The sequence below is a fragment of the Lutzomyia longipalpis genome, chromosome 2 (assembly GCF_024334085.1).
Source record: "Lutzomyia longipalpis isolate SR_M1_2022 chromosome 2, ASM2433408v1".
NCBI classification, from domain to species: Eukaryota; Metazoa; Arthropoda; class Insecta; order Diptera; family Psychodidae; genus Lutzomyia; species Lutzomyia longipalpis.
The window spans coordinates 27,782,716-27,804,588 of NC_074708.1; the positions used below are offsets into that span (position 1 = coordinate 27,782,716).

Genomic DNA, 21,873 nt, shown 5'->3' on the forward strand with positions numbered 1-21,873 from the left:
TCTAAAGAGTCGCCTCGTTCTTGCATCTATCCTTTTGTACGCCAAGAAGTTCTCTCTGGTGCCATGTTCTAAAAAGGCTCTGCTAGCAAGGTCTCTTTCTACCCATGCAGTAGCGCATTCAGCATCAAACCAAATTTCATCTCTTCTTTGCATACGGGTCTCCGAACTTCTTCTTCCTGACCTTTGGGAAATTTGGGCATTGGCCACAGAACTCAACATCATTTTATTAAATTTTTCCAAACGGATTTCTGGAGATGGGTGGCTAATCCTGTCAATATTTTCAATTACCAATTCTCTGTACCTTTTCCAGTTAGTGTGGGCCTCTCTGAAATATCCTTCTTCAGGTTCAGATATCTGGTTATTATGCTGTCTGGGATTAAGCCAAGTGGCCATAATTGGGATATGATCACTCCCTAACATATCGCTATGTAGGTCCCATGACCAATCGAGGGCATCATCACTCGTAACAAGCGAAATATCAATGGCGCTACTAGTAGCGGGTGGACATGCTACCCTAGTTGCCCTACCATCATTAAGGATTACTAGATCCTTTTCTTCTAGCCAATTGGCAAGGGTGGTTCCCCTACCGTTGGTTTGAGAACATCCCCACAACACATTGTGAGCATTAAAATCACCCCCTATAAAACGTTTATCAGTATTATCTGTCCATATTCTGTTTAAATCAGAAAATCTAATATCCGCTGTGTTTGGGATATAAATAGACCAAAATGCCCATGAACTATCATTTACACTGACTTTTACACCCACCATTTCCGCCGATGTACGCTCTTCATCGAGTATACTCAGTCGAGTTGCTCGATATTTAGTACGAACTCCTATTATAACTCCTCCACCTCTATCTGTTCTATCCCGTCTGAAAAGATTAAACCCTGGTATTCTCAAATGGCAACGAGGTGTAACTTTAGTTTCCTGAAGAAGAAAAACATCAACATTCTCACGATTGCACACAACACACAGATCCTGGAGTTTCGACCTAATTCCATTTAGGTTCCATTGAATGACCTTTAAATTATTAACAATCGGCTCCATCATCATCATCATCATCTTCATCATACATCATAGGCATATTCTTTTCCAAAAGACCCTCTATCCAAGGAAACATAAGGTCTTCAATGAAGCTTAGAAAGCCATCACCGAAGCCAAAATTTTTCAACATGAACAAAATCATCTCTTTCCATCCAAAACCACTGAAAAAGGAGAAATGTCCTCTTTCGTTCGATCTCCCTTGGGGACCTTTCTTTGCTTTTTTCCCCTGAGCCCTTGGAGGGCTTTTCGTCCGAGGTGCCTTATTTGCCCTTGCTTTATCATATTCAGTAGCCCATTGGAAGAATCTCTCTTCTTCCCTTCCCGCATTTTCAGGGTTCTTCCTCTTACCTGCCCTTCTACGAGGTCTCTCCAAACCCAACGCCTCGTACTCGCAATCTGACAGATCTGAGATCTCATCGTTTTCACCTTCATTTTCCAATCCTTTAAATCGATTTTCTGTTAATGGAGGGAATTCACTTGGCACCTTCCTTCTTGCTCCACCTCGAGGCGGATTATTTTGACTGTTCGAGTTTCTTGGCAATCCTTGACGACGCTCATCATTGTTTTGCGTACTCGAATTTCTCGGCAATCCTTGACGACGCTCAACATTATTTTGACTGCTCGAATTCAAAGGCAATCCTTGGCGAATATCATCACGCGCTTTATCTCTTCGATTGAGAGCTTTTTCTACTGCATTGTCCTTCATCTCCTTAATCTTATTGCATTTATGAGTCTTCTTATCACGAACCAGGAGCTTGCAATTAGGGCACTGATAGGCACCCTCACTAGTGCATGCCAGAGAATTTCCACCTTCTTCATGGAATAAACCGCACTTTTCACACCTCTGACGATTTCCACAGTGTGTTTCAGTGTGTCCAAGTCTAAAACAGATCTTGCATTCCATAATTCTCGGTGCATATGCTTTCACTGGGATTCTCAGTCTGTTCATGACAAGATAATCTGGGAGAATAGTGCCCTCAAAAACAATACGCACAAAAGGAGTGCGCACCAATTTTGCCTCAGATCCCTCACCAACCTTCTTGTTGAGACGTTTAGCGTCCAACACCTTAATCTTCTCCTGGGAACCATCAATAATCCCATATGCTTCACATTTGAATTCCGCATCATCTTCGCATTCATTCACGAAAATTTTTCCAAATACTTCAGTTTCCTTAGCTGGGATGTAGGTGAAGAAATCCTTACAGAAAACTTCATCCTTTACCAACTTATTCGCATCTTCCTTATTCTTCATCAACACCTTGAGCTTGTCCCTATTTACAGGTAAAATCGACTCAACATCAGCATACTTCTTAAAGATCGCTCCCGAAGTCTTCATTAATGCCAAAGAGTGCTTCTTTTTCGCACGCAAATAAACAATAAACGGTCCATCTGCTCTCTCTCCATACTGCCTAATTCTTATCTCCGGGGGATCTCCACCATGGGCTCCCTGTTCCTCATTCCCTTGCTCATTCTCTTGCTGAAAATCCATTTCCTCGCTCACACCACCTTCATCAGGCGGCTGATGCCCGCTAGTCTTCTCACTCCTCGTCATTTCGCTTAGCTCAGTGTGTGAGACACACACGAGCACAGCTCCACACGCTTAACACGTACTAATACGACGTGCTAATGTAGTGGACACAACCACCAATGCGCTAGCCACGGAAAAGAGCTCCGCGAGCTCCGTGAAAATTCAAGAAAATCCAATAAATCCTTAAATATTAAATGCCAAAAAATCTATAAATAAATAAATAAACCTAATATTGATCCCAAGATATGCAAATAAATAAGAAATAATCAAAAATAAAGGAAAAATCCAAATATTTTGTCTGGAGCGGCACAACCTTCTCGTGTGAGAATCAAATAGCCAATGCAAAGAAGATGTATTTACAAGGAAAATTTCCTTTAAAAACAGTCACATATGTAAATATTGCGCTGCAAAAACTTTTAATTTGTTTTTTTAAGGAACATTATAATTCCTATTTTTTTTGTACAGAAGCTTCAAATTACATTTAAAACTCTTAAATAATTAATTAGTTAATTAATAATTTTTGTTTATTTATTTAATAATATACCGTAGAAAGGGGTTAATTGATAAAAATGTTAAACACTTACGAATGGTTGTCATAATTTTATTAAAATCTTAATCCTTTCGCGTCTTTATTTTACTTTATTCTATAACATTTCTAGTTTTTTAATTGAATTTTCAATTTTTTCAAAGATTTTTAGCAAAAACTTCCAAAATCGTCTGCTCGTTAACTCATTAATGTATCATCTGTAAATCATTTTCATCGAAAGTAAAATATTTCAAAATTTCTTTTAAATTTCCAAACTCTCGTGAGCAATAAATATTTTCCCAGCAAGTACACACCTTCTGTGACCACATCTTCATTGAGGCATGAAGAAAGTACCTCCACAAGAGCCAACACTCTCATATAATGAATGTTTGCTTCACTTCAGCAGCCACTCTGAGGCATTTCGTAACGAAATTGCCTTTCCTTCCCGCAGAATTTATTACAAATAGAGAAAACTACATTTCAATCAATACGCGATGATGATCTTCCGGAGAAGTAAAATGTGGGTTAATAAGAGGAGGAGGAGTAGAAGATCCTATGACCTAAAAAAGAAGACTCTTTAGATAAATATTCTCTAAGTTTATGTGGAGTTGAAAGAAAGGCGCGCAAAGATAAATACGCCCCCAATTTGGCATAGGAAAGAACAATAAATTGCGTGCGTGTGGCTGGAGATGTTAATTCTCGCTGCCTCAGAGTCAGCATCAGACTCCGGTGCGTCTCATGATGAAGAAAGAAAACATTGCCAGATGTTCACCATCTTTTTGTGACTTCATTTATCTCTCCCTAAGAAATTGCAGACTCTTTCTTAAAGAGATGAAAAAAAAAAGTATTTTTATGAGGAAAATTCTTGAGATGTTTTGGAAGAGCGAAAAGAAAATTTTTTCCTTGAAATTCAATCTTCAAAAGAATCGACCGGATTGGCCAAAGTGTGCCCTATGGACGGTTTTAGAAATGACCGCCAAAATGGCCATCGAAACGAAAATAAAACGTACAGAGAGACAATATTCATAAAATGCAGGTCAATCATCTCTCTATGCTGCCTCTTCCTTTTCTAAACATCACAGCAGAGAGCAAATTAACGCAAATTACACAACACACACGAAAACGGCCTACAAACTCCCGCTCTTTTGTTTTTTAGAGCTAACACAAATTCCCCGCCGGAAGTCACTCCGACGTGATCTATTTATAAAAGAGACGAAAATTATCCAAATCCTAAATTTATTGCTTTCAGTGCCTTCACCTCCCTCACTGAGGCATCGGCAGATCATTAACTTTTCCTCCTTGTAATTGATACTTTGTGTCTTCACGTCGTTTTGAAAATGATTGAAAAGGGGTTAATAATTTAAAGTTTATTTTATTATTGACGCTTCTACAGTTCTTGCCATCATTTTTACAAGCACAACTGAACTTTTTGAACAAATATTTCTTATAATTCTATTGTTCTTTGTGAATTTTAAAGAAGTTTTGAAAAGAATTATTAAAACAAAATGGCGGCTGGCAATTTATACAAACTTCTAATGCATTTTTGAATGTCTTTTCGGCCCTCCTGAAGAGGATCTCATGTTCATAATAATTTGGAATGAAAAAAAAACTAATATTTCCTTAAATATTTAAGATTTATTTATCATTAGAAGACTAACTTTAATCCTTTTGCGTCCACGTGAAACATTGAAACTCTGAAACACTGAAACATGCGCTATTTTTATCACGATATTTATTCAATGACCTTTTAGAGGACGTTTCTCATTCAGAATGTCTTCTTTGGTCTCTTTTGCGTGAATTTGATGCATTTGTAACTTGAAAAAAAAAACAAAAAAATTCAAAAATAATTGGAAAAATAAAATGTTTCAATTTTGGGTCAGCGTATTACTCAAAAAACGCGAAAGGGTTAACCCCAACCGCTCCTAAGAAAAAGAAAATTTCAATTGAACAAAGGAACATGTCTTAAGATATTTCCAAAGACATTCCACTCATAGCATGCCATGAAAGTTTTACATGGCGTCTCTTTAGAGGTTATGTTAAGAATTCAAGAAGGAAACGCAAAAGGTCCAAAAATGTCGATTTTGAGTAAGGAAGCGTCCAAATTAGACCGGAAACTGAAGAAATATGCTGAGGATTGTGAATACTACACCACTCAAGTGGAGGAAACCTTCAAAACAATGGTAAATGCCCTCAAAAATTACAAAATTCCGCGGAATGTCAAAGAAATTGTCATCTTGCAGGATGAAAAGAATCTCCGGATGTTCAATAAAATCCTCCAACGCATCACAAAATGCATCGGAAAAGCATTCTCCCTCTTTCGCGATACCCTGAAGAGGATTCTCAAGCAGATGGTGCTGCTCCGGCATTCGAGTAAGGATGAGATTTACGCGCAACTCCTTGACACGCATATGGAGACATTTGCCCTCCTGACACAGGAGTGCAAAGGGCAGTGGGTGACATTGCGGTGGATCCTCAAGTGCTGGACATATGTCATCAAGTCCCTGCCCGAGGATACTGTGCGTGGGATCGTTATGAATCACGTTCATGAGCTGTAAGATTGATAAACTTATCCGGGCTTTCCGGAAAGATTATCTTAATGTAAACATTCTTCCACAGATACTTCCTCACAAAGAGCCTCCTTGGAGCTGGAGAATACCGCAATCAACGCTCAGTTATGCTCCTCATCTTCCAGTGTGCTTCTACCATGACTTCCGGGGATATGGAGAAGTTGGCACGGGGGATCTTCCCGCAGGATCAACTTTCACGTCTTCGTCGCATCTTTGGGCATCAGAATGACAACACAGCAGAGATGGGTATCCGTTTGTGCCTCAATGAGTACAACAGCCTCCTCACGCAGCCGGAAATTGTCTCTTTTCCCGTCTCCCACCTTCAGTTGGGAGCCCAAAAATGTCAAGCCCGGAAGGTAAAATTCCTCCACAAAAGGAAGATTCAGCAGGGAATTTTATTCAATTTTTGTTGATTTTTCTTCAGGGGGAAAGCATCTGGATAGATTTTAATACCTTCCCTCACGCCATCTCCATCTACTGCAGCTCTCTGGCTTTCCTGGATGGCCTCACAGACAGATTGATGCTGATCTACATCCCCGTGAAGATCATTGATGGTTTCATCGTCAATCGGTGAGTAAATAAGAAATAATTTATCAAAAGATTCAATAAAATATCGTGAAAAAAATAATTACAGTGATGTGTCGCTGTAGAGACTTTGGTAAAAAGTCTGTGTTTCATTTAACGAACATTTGGTCAATTTTAATGATTTTCTGCATCTTTTGTGCTTGAAATCATTAAGAAAACACTTAAAATATATTTCTTTTAATTTTTTAAGGTAAGTTTTTCTGTTTTTCTATATAATAAAGAAAGGCCTGTTTGTTGGTAATCGTCGTTCCTTCTTTTCTATACAAATCTACACCGTTTGACCGATCGCGATGAAATTTGGTACAGATGCCCCTTATAACAGGCGGTTTCAGATGGCCGTATTCATTTTCCCCCCAAAGCCCCCCTTCAGGTAGCCCCCATAGAGATTTCATGTAGTTTTTGCAAATTTTTGAATTTGGCGCCTAAAGTGTTGTATGAAATTGATTTCTTCTCTTTCCGAAATTTTTCTCCGGGATTGATAAGTGGCCTCTACCTACTTATAAACCATCACAATTTTTTCTCTCTTTAAAATTTGCGCGAAACGCAACAAATCCCCGCGAAGCGGTGCGAGGTAAATAAATTGATATACTGCTGGTTTCGACCAAAGAAATCATCCGGAATACCCATTTTGAGGTTAAATAATTCTCTAATTGTCTTTTTTTGTCTGATGTAATGCTGATTTCGACGAGAAAAATCAACGATAGGTATTACTATTTAGATTAAAAAAGAATATTTGGCATCGTTTTTTAGTGGTTTTAGCTACATTTCTTTCAGACACAGCTTTTGTGTACTGAGCAAAATCGAAAGTCGTCAGATCGGGCTCGAACTTGGGATGAGCAGGAGAGCGGTGATAGATAGAGACTTGCGATAAACGGCAAAGTTTAAATATCAACCTGAAGAAATCCGATTATGATGTCAAATCCACCATTCCACCAAATCCACCAAGTCCGCCATTTTGAATAACCTCAAAATTTTGTTTTGCCTATATCTCAGCTCCTATTATAGGTAGAGGTCTGAAATTTTTATATGTTGTAGGGACCATCAAGACCTTTCCAACGATATCTCATTTTCGAAAATCGGTTAAGCCGTTTAGTCTATATGGCCACCACAATTTTTCATCGAAAATCGACCATAATTCGAAAACGGCTTGACCGATTTTGATCAACTCGGGTTCAAATGAAAGCTCTCAACAAGCCCTACAACTCTCCTGAACATCCGAAGTTTCTAAAGTGACCGCTAGGGAGACAAAAATCAAAAACAACATTTTCGATGAGTTTTCGATGAATATCTCGAAAATGGCGACATAAATATTTTTCATTTTGTGATATCTTGTAACTAACTATGCTATCTATCACCATGCTAAAAATGAAGAAAATTTATGGATCTAATTGAATTTATTCTACCTTCAGGACTCACCATGAGATGGAAATCATCATCTTAGCCGAACAGAAGTTCACAGTTGTCGACGTAGAGTCCGGAGATGTTGATCAATTCCTCAATATTCTCGATCTAAAATGCAACTTCTCGATTCCGGATAAGATTCGCGATGATGGTTTTGCAATGATTGAGAAAGTTGCACGAATTGTTTCTTTGGTAAATCTTGTAAAATTTTTTAACAACAAAAAACTCTTAAATCTCACGAAAGACTTTGCATTTGCAGAAACGTCGCGTAAAGAAAGATTCTTGGAAGAATCTTCCACTTTGTGCGAAGAAAGCAGATGAGGAGAATCTTCGGAATCTCAGTGCGGAGAAGGATTTGCAGCAGACGGAATCGATGAATTATGTTAATAATAATTTCACAAAGATTCTAACTGTTACGCAGAAGGATCCAATTGAGCCGCAGCAATGTATGAGGAAGGAGGAGACTTGGAAGGCACACAGGACAACTCAAATGTCTCCTGAGCTAATGGATATTGATGAGAGTGTTGCAGCAGCATCTCCAGTTGTCAATGAAACTGTTTTGGCAGAAGATTCCGGAGTCTTTATGATGAATCTCTGTGTGACGCCGCCACCGAAGGATGTTCAGGAACAAGTTCCGGATGAAACTTTGGAAGAGATTCCTCCGAATGTGGTGCAAGCGAATGAGACACAAATGTCCTACAGAAGTCCGATCTATAAGTCGCCAGGAGCACGTGTCTTCCTAGAAACTGAAGCAGATGAAGCTGTTTCCGAGGATTCAGATGACAAACCTTTGATAACGAAGGTAAAGAAGCCGGCTTCAAAAGCCAGAGCAAAGAAGGCGAAGAAAAAGATCGAGAAGAGCCCTCAGGAGGTCCAGAACAGAACTCAGGAGATCCAGAAGAGGCCTAAAAAGATCAAGAAGAGTCCAATTTCTCGCCTAAATAAGACCAAGACCAGGGGAAGACCTCGAAAGGCAAGGAAGCAGGCAAGCCAGAGCCCCATTAGCGACGATTGTGTGCCGAAGGAGGTAGTTAAACCGAAAGAATCGAGTCAAGAGACATTTTACAACGGCTACAAGAGTCCAGGAACAGAGAGTGATGGCTTTGAGATTATTGATCCTCCCCAGAAGTTGCCTGAGCGCAATTCTTCCGTGATAAAGCCTGGCAGATCATTCCTATTAGAACTGCCTTCTGCTTATACGAAGATTAATGATTTGCAGAAAATTGAAGCCAAGGAAGGGAAGAATTCACTCCTTGAGAGCCTGAACAGGGAGAAAACTCCAGAGATCGTTGAAGCCAGGGTTGGGCGGTTTGTTTACATTTTTACATTTTACATGCTTTTTTACATGTAAACAATTCCTTTCTTTACATGCTTTTTTCTTTACATACTTTTCTTTACATTTTACATAAATAATGTAAAGAAAAATAAAGGTAGCAAAATATTTCTTTAATTGAAAAAAAGATGTAATTATTTTGTAAAATTTATGTAAAAAGTTATTTTATTTATTCAGATCATTCAGACACAAAAAATCTTAACCCGAGACAAAATTGTAAAGTAAATTTTTATGCATTTATGATTTTATTAACGTTATTCAAAAGTTTTAAAAATACAGATAAAATTAATTTGTTAAAGGTTCGTAAATTCTCATACTTTTATGGGAAAGTTCATTTCTAGTTTTGTAAAAATTGTTTTCAGCTCTCTTCTTAAAGACAAAATTTTTTGGAATTGAACTCATTCCCTTTCTTCAACCCCCATAAAATTTTTTAATATTATTTCTATGTACTTTAACTTCATCTCAAATAAACTCGTAATTACCTATCATAGTGATTTGAGCTTTAACTTAAAAATACATTAAAGAAACGCGCATAAAGTGAGAAGAGATATTTTTTATCGAAATAAGAAAAATATCTGTTTTAAAATCATTTAGTGGGCTTTAAGAACATCAATAGAATGAAATCCAGGATATATCATCAGTTTCTTTACAAAAAGGAAATTTTTACATATTAATATATTGACCTAAGTTTCTTTAATTTTTTTATTTTTTTATAAATATTTTAACGGGTTTCATATAAAAGATGATTTCCCACCTAAGTTTCTGACCAATCAGTAATTTTGCATACATATTAAGAAAGAAATTTAAAACATTTAAAAAAAAAATTGACAAACTTTTTATAAATTAATTTTTCCGTTAATGTAAAATAACTTTTTGATTTAAATACTTTGAGTTAATTAATTAAAGTAATTTTAACACAGAAAAAAATCAAACTTTAGGTTTTTTTCTACACATTTCTCTCTCAAATGTTGTTTTTACAAATTCTTTACATCTTTTTTACATTTTTGTATACTTTACATATAGTTTACATGTTTTTTACATGTAAAATGTAAAAATCATGTAAACAAATAATTTTACATGAAATTGCCCAACCCTGGTTGAAGCACAGCAAGAGAGTCCCATCCATTGGTTAGCTGGTAAGAAGAGAGGAAGATTTGCCCTCATTGAGAGTCCAGATGGATTGGAAATTGTTGAGGAGAATCAAATGATTGCTAAGAGACGTCGCTCGGATGAAGGATCTGACTCAACGGATGATGAGCAAATTGAAGGCTTGAGGACAACTGTAACAGTTCAGATTGAGAATCATCCGAACTCTGGGGAAGTTGAGACAAATGAAGACGTTGTGATGATTGATTCGGAGGAAGATGAAGAAATGAAGGATTTAGCCGTTGAAGCGTCGAAGAATGTTGGAGCAACAGGAAGAGTTGATGAAGTTAAGTGGGGAAGATTTATGGAAGTTAGAGCCAGGAAGAATGATGAAGGATTGAGTGCGAAGGAGGAGGAATTCAAGACAAGACAGAGACAGGACGATGTTATAGCAAAGAGGAAGGAAGACGTCAAGGAAAAGGAGGAAGACGTCAATGAAAAGGAAAAATACTTAAAGGCAAGGAAGGAAGACGTCAAGGAAAAGGAGGAAGATGTCAAGGCAAGGAAGGAAGACGTCAAGGAAAAGGAGAAAGACTTAAAGGCAAAGAAGGAAGACGTCAAGACAAGGAAGGAAGACGTCAAGGAAAAGGAGGAAGATCTAACAAGAGCCGATAAGGAGAACGATAAGAACATTCCTTGCTACAGGAAACCAGTAAAAGTTTCCCTTCCAATCGATGAGCTTCCCGCTTCCAAGACAAAGAAGTCAACAGGTAAAGATCCTTTTTCCTCTAAATATTTTCTTCAGTAATCAAATATTCTTTTTTTTTAGCTCTTTCAACACTCAGGAAGACTTCTTCGGATGAATTTGATATTTTCAGCAATATTCCCGACATTTCCAGGACAATTGATAAATTCCTCAATCGCGATGAGAAAGAGGAGAAGAAGAACAAAGATGAGAAGAGGGAGGAAAAGAAGGAGAATATTGATATTTTTGATAAACTTCGCTATGAGAATTGTTCAATGGTTGGGCGAAAGAGGAAGCTCTTCAATCCACTTCAGAATCTCCAGAATAGTCAGGAGTTGAATGCTCCGGAAGAGAAGAAGGCCAAGACGCCTGTTTGGAAGTTCTTCAAGAGTCGCAATAATCCCAACAGCTCACCGTCGGACATTGTGGTTGATTCGGAACTGAGTCAGGCGAGCAATGGGACACACTTTGGGGGAAAGAAGTTGAAGAAGATCGAGAAGAATTTGACGAAGATCAACAAGAAGGTGAAGAAGCAGCCTAAACCGGAGGAGCCGACGGAGCTGAAGCCACGGAAGCGCGTTAGCAGGAAGAGAGCTTCACTTCCGATTGTTAAGAGATCCGTCAGTGGAATTGCGGGCATCAAGGCGGGAGTCTTTGTGGCCAATATCACGCCAAACACGTCGAACTTCTTCTTCAACAATGTGAGTCTTCAGGCTATGAACAAAACCAATTAGATCTCCGATTAGGGCAGCCAAAAAGAGGGAGGATCAAGTAATTTTCTAATTTTTTTTTAATTATTCTTCTATTCTTCAATTTATTATTCTTGAAATGAATTCTTTTCTGTGAAATATTTCTATTTAATTGTGAAGAAAGAATTATTCTTTCGGAAATTTTAATGAAATTAATACAGTAGAAGTCCACATCAACGAACAATCGGATGTACTACTTTCGCATATTAAAAATAATGCGCGAGAGTAATACATCCGATTGTTCGTTGATGTGGACTTCTACTGTATAAAATTAATTTCTTTTTCACATTTTCTTGATAATTTTATTTATCTTATTTGATTAATTGAGAATTTATAGAAAGAATCTGAAAAGAGTTTGAAATTGTCAGTTACATTTCAAACTGTTTGGCGCTCTTTTTGCGGTGAATTTGCAGGAGAAATTCACCACAGCGATCGTGTGGTGATCGCGCCAAATTGTTTGAAAAGTAACGATCTTCGCCATGCTTTTATTGTGTAAAAGAAGCCAAAATAAATCATTTAAAAAAGAGAATTTTATTCTTTTATTAGGAATTGTTTCATTTCTAGCAAAAAAATTATTTTTCATAGACTTTTTTTTAAATTTATTTCAAAAATAAAGCTCCAAAAAAAAACAGAAAATTGAAAACATTAAAATGCATTAAATGAAGCAAAAGAAATATGGAGAAATGCATTTGGAATTCCACAAATGGTAGCGTTATTCGATGGTTTTCTTAATGCGTGGAGGAGACGCAAATAAGGAGGTCTTGCGGGATTCCTCGTAGCTCATCGCTCAATGATGGAGGAGCAGGAAGAGGAGGATTGGCAGAAGAAAGAAGGAAAAAAAACGATCGCGGAAAACTGTAACAAGATTTTGCTCTCGAGCAACACACACAGACGCAATTTTAATACAGGTAAAGAGATAATTATTTATGTATTAAAAAATCAAAGGGGTTAGTTATTGAGGGAAAATTTGCCTTAAGTAGTTTTTTTAAATTTTGATCTTCGATTTATTGTGAGATCAATTTTATTATTTTTTCAGGATTTTGTTAATTTTTTTTTAAAATGATTTCTTGAATCTGATAATATTTTGAGAACTTTTCAAGCACTTGTTTGTTTGTTTGAAAGTTTATTTGTCATTTTGCAACTATTTTTTTATTTATTTACTGACAAGTTTTTAATTTTTTACTTGGAGGACACGAATTTCTAACCTCAAACTTTGAGCTTAATTTTATACTAATAAAGAAAACAATTTTCCAGATTTTTTTTTGACGCACTTGTAGTATTTAAAGTCGCCTACACATAGATGTAGAATTTATCAAGATAAGTTGGACAGATTTTAATCTATGGCGGTTTAAACAAGTCGAATTGGCAGCGATTACCAGTTTTGTCTTCCAAGTATTAATGGAAACTTTTTGTCAAATTGCAATTTTCTGCCAATTTTCACACGATTTCTCGACAATTTGATCTATTTGCATTTCTCTGCCAATTTTTCGAAAGATTTCTTACAATTTTTCATAAAATTTCTTGACAATTTTTCATATTCCTGAACATGAAATATTGATTTCATAATTTTGATTTTATTAAACTATCAATTTGTTATTTTGGTTATTTTTTATACCTTGGGGTAGATTCTGATAAAATCTTCTCTTTTCTCTTCTAACAACTGAAAAGAACAATAAAGAATTTTTTTTGTTCAGGAAAATAGTCAGAAAGATCTCTGAAGAGGCCTGGAAAAGTAAATTTCCCTCAAAAATATGATTAAAGGCAGAACCAAAATGTTAAAATCTAAGATTTTTTCCGGAATACCAAAAATCTTATAACTGACGAATTGTAAGAAAAGAACAGAGAAGATTTTTATCAGAATCTGCCCCTTTATCGACTTTATGATAATTAATTGATACCTGTCCCTACATAATTCCTTTTTCAATGTTTTTACCAATTTTTTTTTCTAAGTTTGACATTGCTTTAACAAAATAAGTTTAAAATATAACAACAAAAAAATACATTTAAAAAATCCCTAAAAAAGATTTGTTTACTAAAAATAACTTTGTACTGTCTTATAAATATTTAAAAGTTTTAAGTTGTAAGAAAGGAAAAATTAAATTATACGGTGCGAAATTGTAAAAAAAGTACCTGAATAAAATAAATCTAATAATAATAAGAAAGGAAAAGATTATCGTCTGAATTTGATTCCCTAAATTTAAAATTTCCTGACAAGTTTGACAAGAATTATCTGTCAATGTCACTTTCAAAAAAATCGTTAAAATTAAATTTCCAACCGTCACAAAACAAAAATTAACAAGAAACTTTCTTGCAAAAATATATGTAAAGAAACTTCTCAGGTGCTTTGCCCCTTTCAATGAGATTGCTTTGAGAGGTATAGGTGAGCAACAGTTGCGACCGCGAGGTCTCTTGTAGTTGTTAGCGCGCGCAGAAATATTTTCGGTTTGATCGTAAAACCAGTTTGCGTGGAACTTTCAGCGGGTACGGACGTCTCTGCGCTGCAGTGTCTTTTGTAGTTCACCACAAGCCTCCCAAGTGTAAAAGTGCCTCCACCTGGGGCCCCCCAAAACCTGCCTTTTATTGACTCAAATGTCTCTCACTCGGAGAGCGCGTGTTTTCCTTTAAGAAAAAACCGCGAGTGTGGTGTGAGAAAGTGCACAAAGTTTGAGAGCATAGAGAATCACTTGACTCACCAAGAGTGTGGCTTTTTTTGGACATCAGCAGCGAAATGACCTACTTCTGATCCACCAAAAACCATTCACTTTCGCACTCAAAAGTTTAGACGACAAGAAAAAATCCTTTCGGCTTTTTTTTTGAAAGGAATTTTTAAAGTTTTTTTGTTGTGCTGAACTCTTTTGTTTTTCGGGGGGAAGAACATCAACGGCCTGGGAGGAACGAAACCTCTCAAGTTGTGCAAGAAGTCAGTGGTGCGAAGCATTCTTGTGACGCTCGCGAAGACAACACAGTCGAGGAATAACAATAAATTGCTCAATTGGCGCGTCTGCGTGGAAATTTTTTTAATTTTTTTTTAACATTTAAAAGTGTAAAGTTGTGAAAAGAAAAAAAAACCGGATTAAAAAAAAAGAATTAAACCGTAAAGTAAAAGAATTTTTTCATTAGGAATTTAAATCCTTCTTTGGATTCAAAGTTTGTTTTAAGGATTAAGGCAAAAGTAAAAGTTAACGATTTTGAAAACAGCTTTGAAAAGTTTTGATCTGAAATTTAGGGATTTAAAAAAATTGATTTTTAAAGTATTTTTTGAGGTAAACTTAAGCACAGTATTTGGGTATGAAAACGGTTTAATGTTAAAGTTCCACATTTAATTAGGCTCAGAACTACAGTTAAATCGTAAAGCTTTAATCCGTAAAAAATATTTCTTATTTTTAATTTCAAATTTTAGAGATCTATGAAGATCTATAAAACAAATTTCTGAGCCAAAAACGTTTTTAATTTGAAATTTAAGAATAGAAGTATTTGTAACCCAAGTTTAAATGTTAGAACCGTTCTTTTACTACTTAATTAAGGATATAAGAGTTTTTAAACTAATATTCAAATTTAAAATAAACTGTTTTTGTTTTTCAAAAGAGAACAGGTCTGTTTATTTTTTTATCCTATACGATTTTAGCAAACAAAAAGATTTCTTTAAATATCAATAATATATTTTTTTAAAACAACTTTTAAAGAAACTTTATAAAATTTAAAAAAATCTTCAGTAATTAATTTTTAAAAATATTCGAAAACCAATATTAAGTGAGTTTCAAAAATGTTTTAGAATCCTCTTATTTACTTCCTTTAACTGCAGATTAACTTAAAAAAAACAAAGAATAAATAACAATAAATTGATTATGGAAAAATCTTTAAAAAAAAACATCTTTAAAGCCTTAACCATTTTGCCTCAAAAACCTTAAAAACATTCCTAAAATCCAACTTTACGGTTTAATCAAAACCTCCCTAAAACTAATTATTTTTTCTTTTAATAAATAAAGCAATATTCTTCGTGGAAAAGATTTCTGAAAGCAAAACTCCATTCATGGCAAAAGTTCATTCAATGTGTTCCCAATAGGATTTCAATAGTGAAAGCGTTTGTGTGAAAAAAAAAAAACACCAACCTTAATGCATCACAGCTAATCCAATTCTTCGTGCAGTCGCACTGAAATTAAAACCATCTCGGCTCATGTGAAAGGCGCGTTTGCTGCAAAGAAAAAGAGTTCTCCTCAAGAAGTCGCACTAAAAGAGTGTTTGTGTTGTAAACTAGGAGGGCCAACACGGAGACACAGTAGGGCCAAATAGCACTGCACCTGGTTTAGAGCAAGTTCTTTTGCATTTTGCTAAGCGCCCCAGAGACTTTCAACAGCCCACGCAGTTCACCCACATTGTGTGCCCAAGAATTTGCGCATAACTCAAGGATTTCGGTTCGGAAATTATGTGTGAAAGTTGAATTTGTTCTGTGTGCGCGCGCGCGAGAACAAAGTGGACGTTCTCTGTGATTCCGCAAAAGACTTCCTCGTCCAAGATGACGCCTGGACACACCCTGGATTGCCATGAAATGCTCAAAGATGCAAAATCCTCATCGGAGCATCGCAAAATTAATGAACGGAGGACCTTCACGATGATTCCTCATGTAGTCTTTTTACTTTTATTGTTTCATCAAACTATCGGAATAAATAGTCAAGGTGAGTGCAGTTCAAATGATGAGGTTATTAAGACACGAAGAACAGGGTGTTTACGAGAGAGTTTGTTTGTTTGGTTGTTTTTTGGGAAGAATTATTTTAGTATTTAAATCCTTCAGTTTGTTTTGAGGATTTAACCATAAATTCTGATAAATTTATGCCCTCAGAATTATCCTTAAAGTCTTATAAAAGATGGCGGTAGAAATGTTTTGGCATGAAGTTGGTTTCATTTGAGTCTTTGAATCAATAAGTTTCCTTTCGCTCTATTTCGTTTTATTTCGTTTCTTTTCGCATCACGTTGTTAACTGATTTAAATTGATTAATTTAGCCGCATAATAATCCTTTACTTTAGCCCCAATTCAAGTTTTTCCTTTAATAAATCCTCTTTATAAAATTTTATTTAAACTACAAAATAGTCTCAAACATCTTGTTACGCAAACCTTTTTAACAGTTTCAAGCAAGAAATAACTCATCCAACTAAAACCGTCAACAGTGGCGAATATTTTTCAAAGACAACTCAAGTAAAGATCCTCCTCATTTGTCCATTTCCTGGACTCATCCACAACGCATCCAACCATCAACGAGAACTGAATTTATTTGACTCTCATGAAAATTTACATATTTTTCAGAGCTTTAATTCACCAACTTACTGGTGCGTGGCTTTGAATTGTTTTCCCGCCTATTTGTCTCTTTTTTTTTTTTCAACACAAACTTTTAACTCTTCATCTGCATTTGAACACGAGCTCAATGTCTGATGGCTTTCTTGGTGGAGATTGAATTTAGAGTGGCAGGTCGTGCGTGCAAATTCCATTCGGTTTGGTGCAGAAGAGAAGCAGGATTTTGTCTTTGTATTCTTTGTATATTGTCTTGTACATGGCGGACGTATGTAAAAAAGTTGCCGAACAATCTTTTTTAAAGTTTTTTTTGGTGGTTTATCGGATTTTTTAATTGAAAGGTAATTTAATTAATTCATTTAGTTGAATGTTCAGCTGAAAAATAATTATTTTGTGGAAAGAAAAAAGGTGTTTTCCTTAAATAAATTCTTCTCTTTTCCTAATTGATTGAGAATTGTTAATTAGAATACATTTTTGAACGATTTATAAGCAAAATTAATTCTTCCGCAAGAGGGCGTAGGGTTTAACTAGCGACATCTTGCTTTTGATTTAAATGAAACAATCAAGCAATATCTTCTACGTTTATTTAGGATTTTTTTTTAATAATCAATAAAGTTTCTTTATAAATCTAATAATGCCGCAAGTGTGAAAATTTAAAAAAAAAAGTATTTATTTGCAAAGAATTAATTCTTCCACAAGAGGGCGCAAAGTTTAACTAGTGACATCTTGCGTCAGATTTATATTACAATCAGGCAAGACCTTAGCAACTATGTACTCGAAAAGAAATAATTTTAAATAATCAATAAAGTTTCTTAGTATTCGATCAATACCGTTTTTCTGTACACCCTGTACGAATCGTGTTCACTTGTCTTCTATATTTATAAAACGCAAAGAACCCGCCCTATTTAGTAATTATTAATTAATGCTTTAATATGCAAATTACATACTATATCAACAATCTATCACCTGCAAAGTACCAAACAGAAGTTCAGAACAGATAGAAAAAGAAAATTCCATTGAGACCTGTTGGTTTAAGTGGAAAACTGCCCGCGCGCGTTAGTTTCTCTATAAATTCAATGAAGGCGCCATTGGCAAAAGGCAAAAAAGCAGCCACATAAAAAGGCATATAAAAATAAAAGGCAAGGAGTGAGAGAATAATTGAATAATGTACGAAAATCACTTCCTTGTCTTAATCAATGTCCGACCGAAAGGTGCAGAGGGAAAAAAATGAGCTGAAAGATCTGAGTCGAATTTTTTTTCAGTGATTGGCGAATGGTTTTGTGAGTTTCCAAATGAAAGCTCATTGTGAGACAAAAGAGCCATGAAAGAAATAATATTAAATAAATTACTCCGATGCCCAATGAAGCATTTCGCCATCGATTTTCCTCACTTTTTTGTCTGTTTATTCCCCGAAAAAGGAGACGCACCACCGTCAAATATTTATCTGTTGAACTTCTTGCAAAATGTGGCGGTAAATGAAGTGAAGATTTTTGGGCCCGTGATGATGGGGAGTCAACAGTTATGTGATGGGAAAGATTTCTATCCGAGAAAATGCTTTATTAATTGCCACTTAAAAGCTTCCAAAAACTCGCGAGATTTTTTGTGGCTGCATTTCTTTCCAAACTTGGTGAATAATTTGGTGTAGTGTTGTGGTTCACACACAGCAGGTTGATCTTTAACGGTGGTACGAACCTTCTTCCCATCAACATAGGAAATTATTTTATTTTCTTTACAAGAGAATCCACTCAAAGGGCATTCCACTGCGTGGCGCATTTGTGCTACATTTTCACGTGGAGAAAATTTAAAATTGAGGTGACAAAATGGAAGAAACCGTACAGAAGCTCCCACAAAAATTGCCCACAGCATTGCGACATGCTGCTTAGGAATGCTTCGAGGAAAGAATCAAAATATATATCACCTAAATTCTCATTTTAACCGGCCACACCTCCGTCGAAATGTGCTCAAAAAGAGAAGCACCGAGAAATTGGGGACAAAATGCGCGGAAATTTATGATAAAATATTCACTGCACAGTCTCATTAACAACTCGCGGAAAGATCGAGCAGGAGCAACGTTTTTTTTTCTTGTCAAACTCTGACCATGAAATTATCATCTCTGCGTGACCTCATAATTGCATTTCACGCACAATCTTGACCTCTGCCTCCTGATAATTTTTCATGCAATCAATCTTTTGTCTTCCATGGTTCTCATACAAATCCTTGGGGAGCGTATTTGGGGATTTATCCATATATGCAAAAAAGGGCATGAAAATAACCGTGGATAAAGGAGAATTAGAAAAACATTTAATTGGTTAAGCATTTAATTACATTTTCAGCACGAGCACAGAGTAAATTCTAACATGGAAGATTTGCTAACGATTCAGATAATTGGGTAAAGAAACAAGAAAATTGTTGAGGACAAGACATTTATTATTATTTTTTGTTTAACTCGTCAGCAGCACAGCGAGAGTTTAGATGTTTGTATGAAATTGAAGAAGCTAAGAAAGTTCAAGAAAAAAAAACAGACCTTGAGCCTCGGGGTAGATAAGATTGATGATTGAAGAGAAGAATATTCTTTTTTTTTTTAACTAATTTTTTAAAAGGCCAATATGTATCAGAAAATAAATCATTTAAAAAGGTTAACGAATTAATAAAAATAATTGATAAAGTGGGGCTAAAAAAAAACAGTTGAAACTAAATTTTGAAAAAAAAAATGCAAAAAGGAGATTATTCGTTTCTGTATAAGAAATCTCCTTGTCGGAGGAAAAATCGCATAGCACGCATAGCACAGATTGTAAGATAAGAATTAGAAACTCCTGAAAATCTTCTCATATTTCACCGGGATTAAGGAAAAAGCCAGCAAAGATTGGCTTTAAAATATAAACAATGACGTCACTTTTATGATTTTTGTCTCTTTAATGCATGAAATACAAAATGAAGCTTAAAAAAATTTCTCAAAAAAAAACATAAATGAAATATTAGCCTGAATTTTCGGCGCTCTGAACTACCAAAAAATCTTTTATGATTTTTTTACATTAGCATGAATGTTTCACGTATAAACCCTTGAAGGATTTTGTTGGCCACCATGGCCAATTTAACATTTTATTAATCGTCATAGAATAAAATCTCTTAAACATATCGTAATAATTTCTATATCTATCTGTAGGGAAGTTTCATTGCTTCAATATCGTCGAAAGAAAACTTGGAAAAATATTTTCTTTTGAGAGAAAATTAAGGTCAAACTTTTGAGGTTAGAAACCTCGATCCTCCAAGTGTTAAAAGGGATAAAAAACACAAATATGACGTCATTGATTTCATTTTTTGGTAAAAAAAAAAACAATTAAAACCTAAACGTCTTGACCTTTTAGGGAATACTCAAACACCCTCTCTGGCTACGATCCTGATAAACTCCTTTGAATCAAATCTTTTAATTTTTTTCTGCTAAAAAGCTTTACATTTAAAGCCATAATCGCTCTATTTTAGATAAAAATTGCCTTAAAATCTTATATACTTAATGGAGACGGACAGTACTACCAGGCGCCTCCATCTACAACTTTAAGTTAACAAATTTAAATGAAACTTTCCAAAAAAGCTCACCCGGCGCCCCCACTGCCAATTTTCCTTTTATTTTCTTACATTTAATCTCATAATTTGACTTTCTTCATTACTTCTTGTGTTAAAAATAAACAAAACCATCTGTGTCTGAGACATCTTGTCTCTGGGACGTCTCTTTGTGCTGTGAAAAGTGTGGAAATTCATAAATCTACCGCCATTCTTGTGTTTTCCATGCAAGAAGAAACTCCAACAAGCACACAGAAGAAAACCTTGATTCCTAAACAGTTCCTCTCTCCCTCTTTGGCACATTCGAACTTGCTGAAAAATATAATTAGCCATTCTTTGTCGCCATCTCACACAAAGCTCAAAGCAGCGTATCACGTTGCGAGTTGTGAACTTCATTGTTGGACCTCTTTAGTGGCGGATTAGTGAAGATGTTTTTGCGTAAGTCTTGTGCCAAGTAGGTGACAAAGGGGTGGATCCCAATTTGTTCTGGATCGCAGACGTGTGAAGTATCATCATTACGTCATGAGATGCGAGTAATTTGGTAATAAATAAAAATTGTTAGCACGTGGCTTCTTTGCAATGCAATGTGAAAGAGAAAAAGCACCAATACGTAGTAAAAAAATTTAGCAATCACTCTTGGAGAAAATTGCCAAGAGATGTGTTTGCGAATAAAAATTCAGGCAGGTTGTATGAGAAATGGTTGGAGGTGAAAGAAAGAAAGTTTTGTGCGCTTGTGCAAACCCCGCGCATAAGGTAATTTGATAAAAGAGATGGATGGTGTGTGTTACGCCAAAGTGCCTTTATTGTTGTAATTTTTATCATTTGCGAGATTTATTTGATTTACCACCCATGGGAAATTTTCCACACAAACTTTTCCTGGTTCATTCTCAATTGGCAAACAGAGTGCACCAAATAAAGAACTTTTCCTCATCAGAGAGATTTTTTTCTCGATGATCACGGAGCGTCACGTCATCCATTATTAATTTCCTTGTATTAGCATAATTTATTATTTAACGTCTGTTTAATTTTTTTCTTCTTCTTCATCTACTTTAGCCAAAGTGCAGTGAAATTGGAAATTTCCGTGCTCAACAAAACGATTTTCTTCTTCAATTGATTCAGATGGGTTGTTTATGAGCTCTTTTCTGCAAATTTATTTACTCTCTTCTCTACTTTGATACTTAATTGACAAAATTTATACATCTCGCATTGGCAATTAGGGGGGAATTAGCGGAGAATTTATGATTTCACAGGGTGTGCCAATGTTACGCAGATTTTTTTCTGGAAAAATTAATAAATTTGGTACAAATTTTTATCAAAGTTTCGTATTTTTAACGTTAAAGAGCTTAAAAGAAAAAGAAAAGGAAATATTTTTAGCAGCTTTACCAAACTTTGTTTGATTTTTTATTTTAATTTTTAATATTCGAGAAAAATATACAAATTTTCCGGTCTAAAAATAGTATTTCT

The 21,873-nt window shown here is 35.5% G+C and overlaps 3 protein-coding genes across 13 annotated transcripts in view; 2 read left to right on the forward strand and 1 right to left on the reverse strand.

Moving 5' to 3' along the window:
• LOC129789858 (serine/arginine repetitive matrix protein 1-like) overlaps positions 1–21,873 on the reverse strand; it is a 982,101-nt gene that overhangs the window by 246,360 nt on the left and 713,868 nt on the right. The gene's annotated exons all lie outside the window — the stretch shown is intronic.
• On the forward strand, positions 5,126–11,666 carry LOC129789839 (interaptin-like). Its single transcript, XM_055826908.1, has 8 exons — positions 5,126–5,281; positions 5,342–5,652; positions 5,718–6,024; positions 6,093–6,238; positions 7,663–7,846; positions 7,914–8,954; positions 10,096–10,843; positions 10,903–11,666. Exons 1-8 carry the CDS (start codon positions 5,135–5,137, stop codon positions 11,550–11,552), a joined length of 3,534 nt encoding a protein of 1,177 aa, XP_055682883.1. The 5' UTR covers positions 5,126–5,134; the 3' UTR covers positions 11,553–11,666.
• LOC129789840 (sushi, von Willebrand factor type A, EGF and pentraxin domain-containing protein 1) overlaps positions 14,026–21,873 on the forward strand; it is a 36,323-nt gene continuing 28,475 nt past the window's right edge. For 2 of the 5 annotated variants that reach the window (XM_055826912.1, XM_055826913.1), the window contains exons 1-2: positions 14,045–14,666; positions 15,554–16,240. In XM_055826912.1, the coding sequence (XP_055682887.1) occupies positions 16,081–16,240 (160 nt within the window). In that variant the 5' untranslated portion in view covers positions 14,045–14,666; positions 15,554–16,080. Of the gene's footprint in view, positions 14,667–15,553; positions 16,241–21,873 lie in introns of all 5 variants that reach the window. The other 3 variants (XM_055826910.1, XM_055826911.1, XM_055826909.1) reach the window with 3 other exon arrangements.

Bases quoted from the DNA above. Each gene is read 5' to 3' on its own strand.
- LOC129789839 (XM_055826908.1), top strand. From the start codon at position 5,135: ATGTTAAGAATTCAAGAAGGAAACGCAAAAGGTCCAAAAATGTCGATT. The intron at 5,653-5,717 runs GTAAGATTGATA...ATTCTTCCACAG, and splicing joins ATGAATCACGTTCATGAGCT to ATACTTCCTCACAAAGAGCC. The intron at 6,239-7,662 runs GTGAGTAAATAA...TTCTACCTTCAG, and splicing joins GATGGTTTCATCGTCAATCG to GACTCACCATGAGATGGAAA.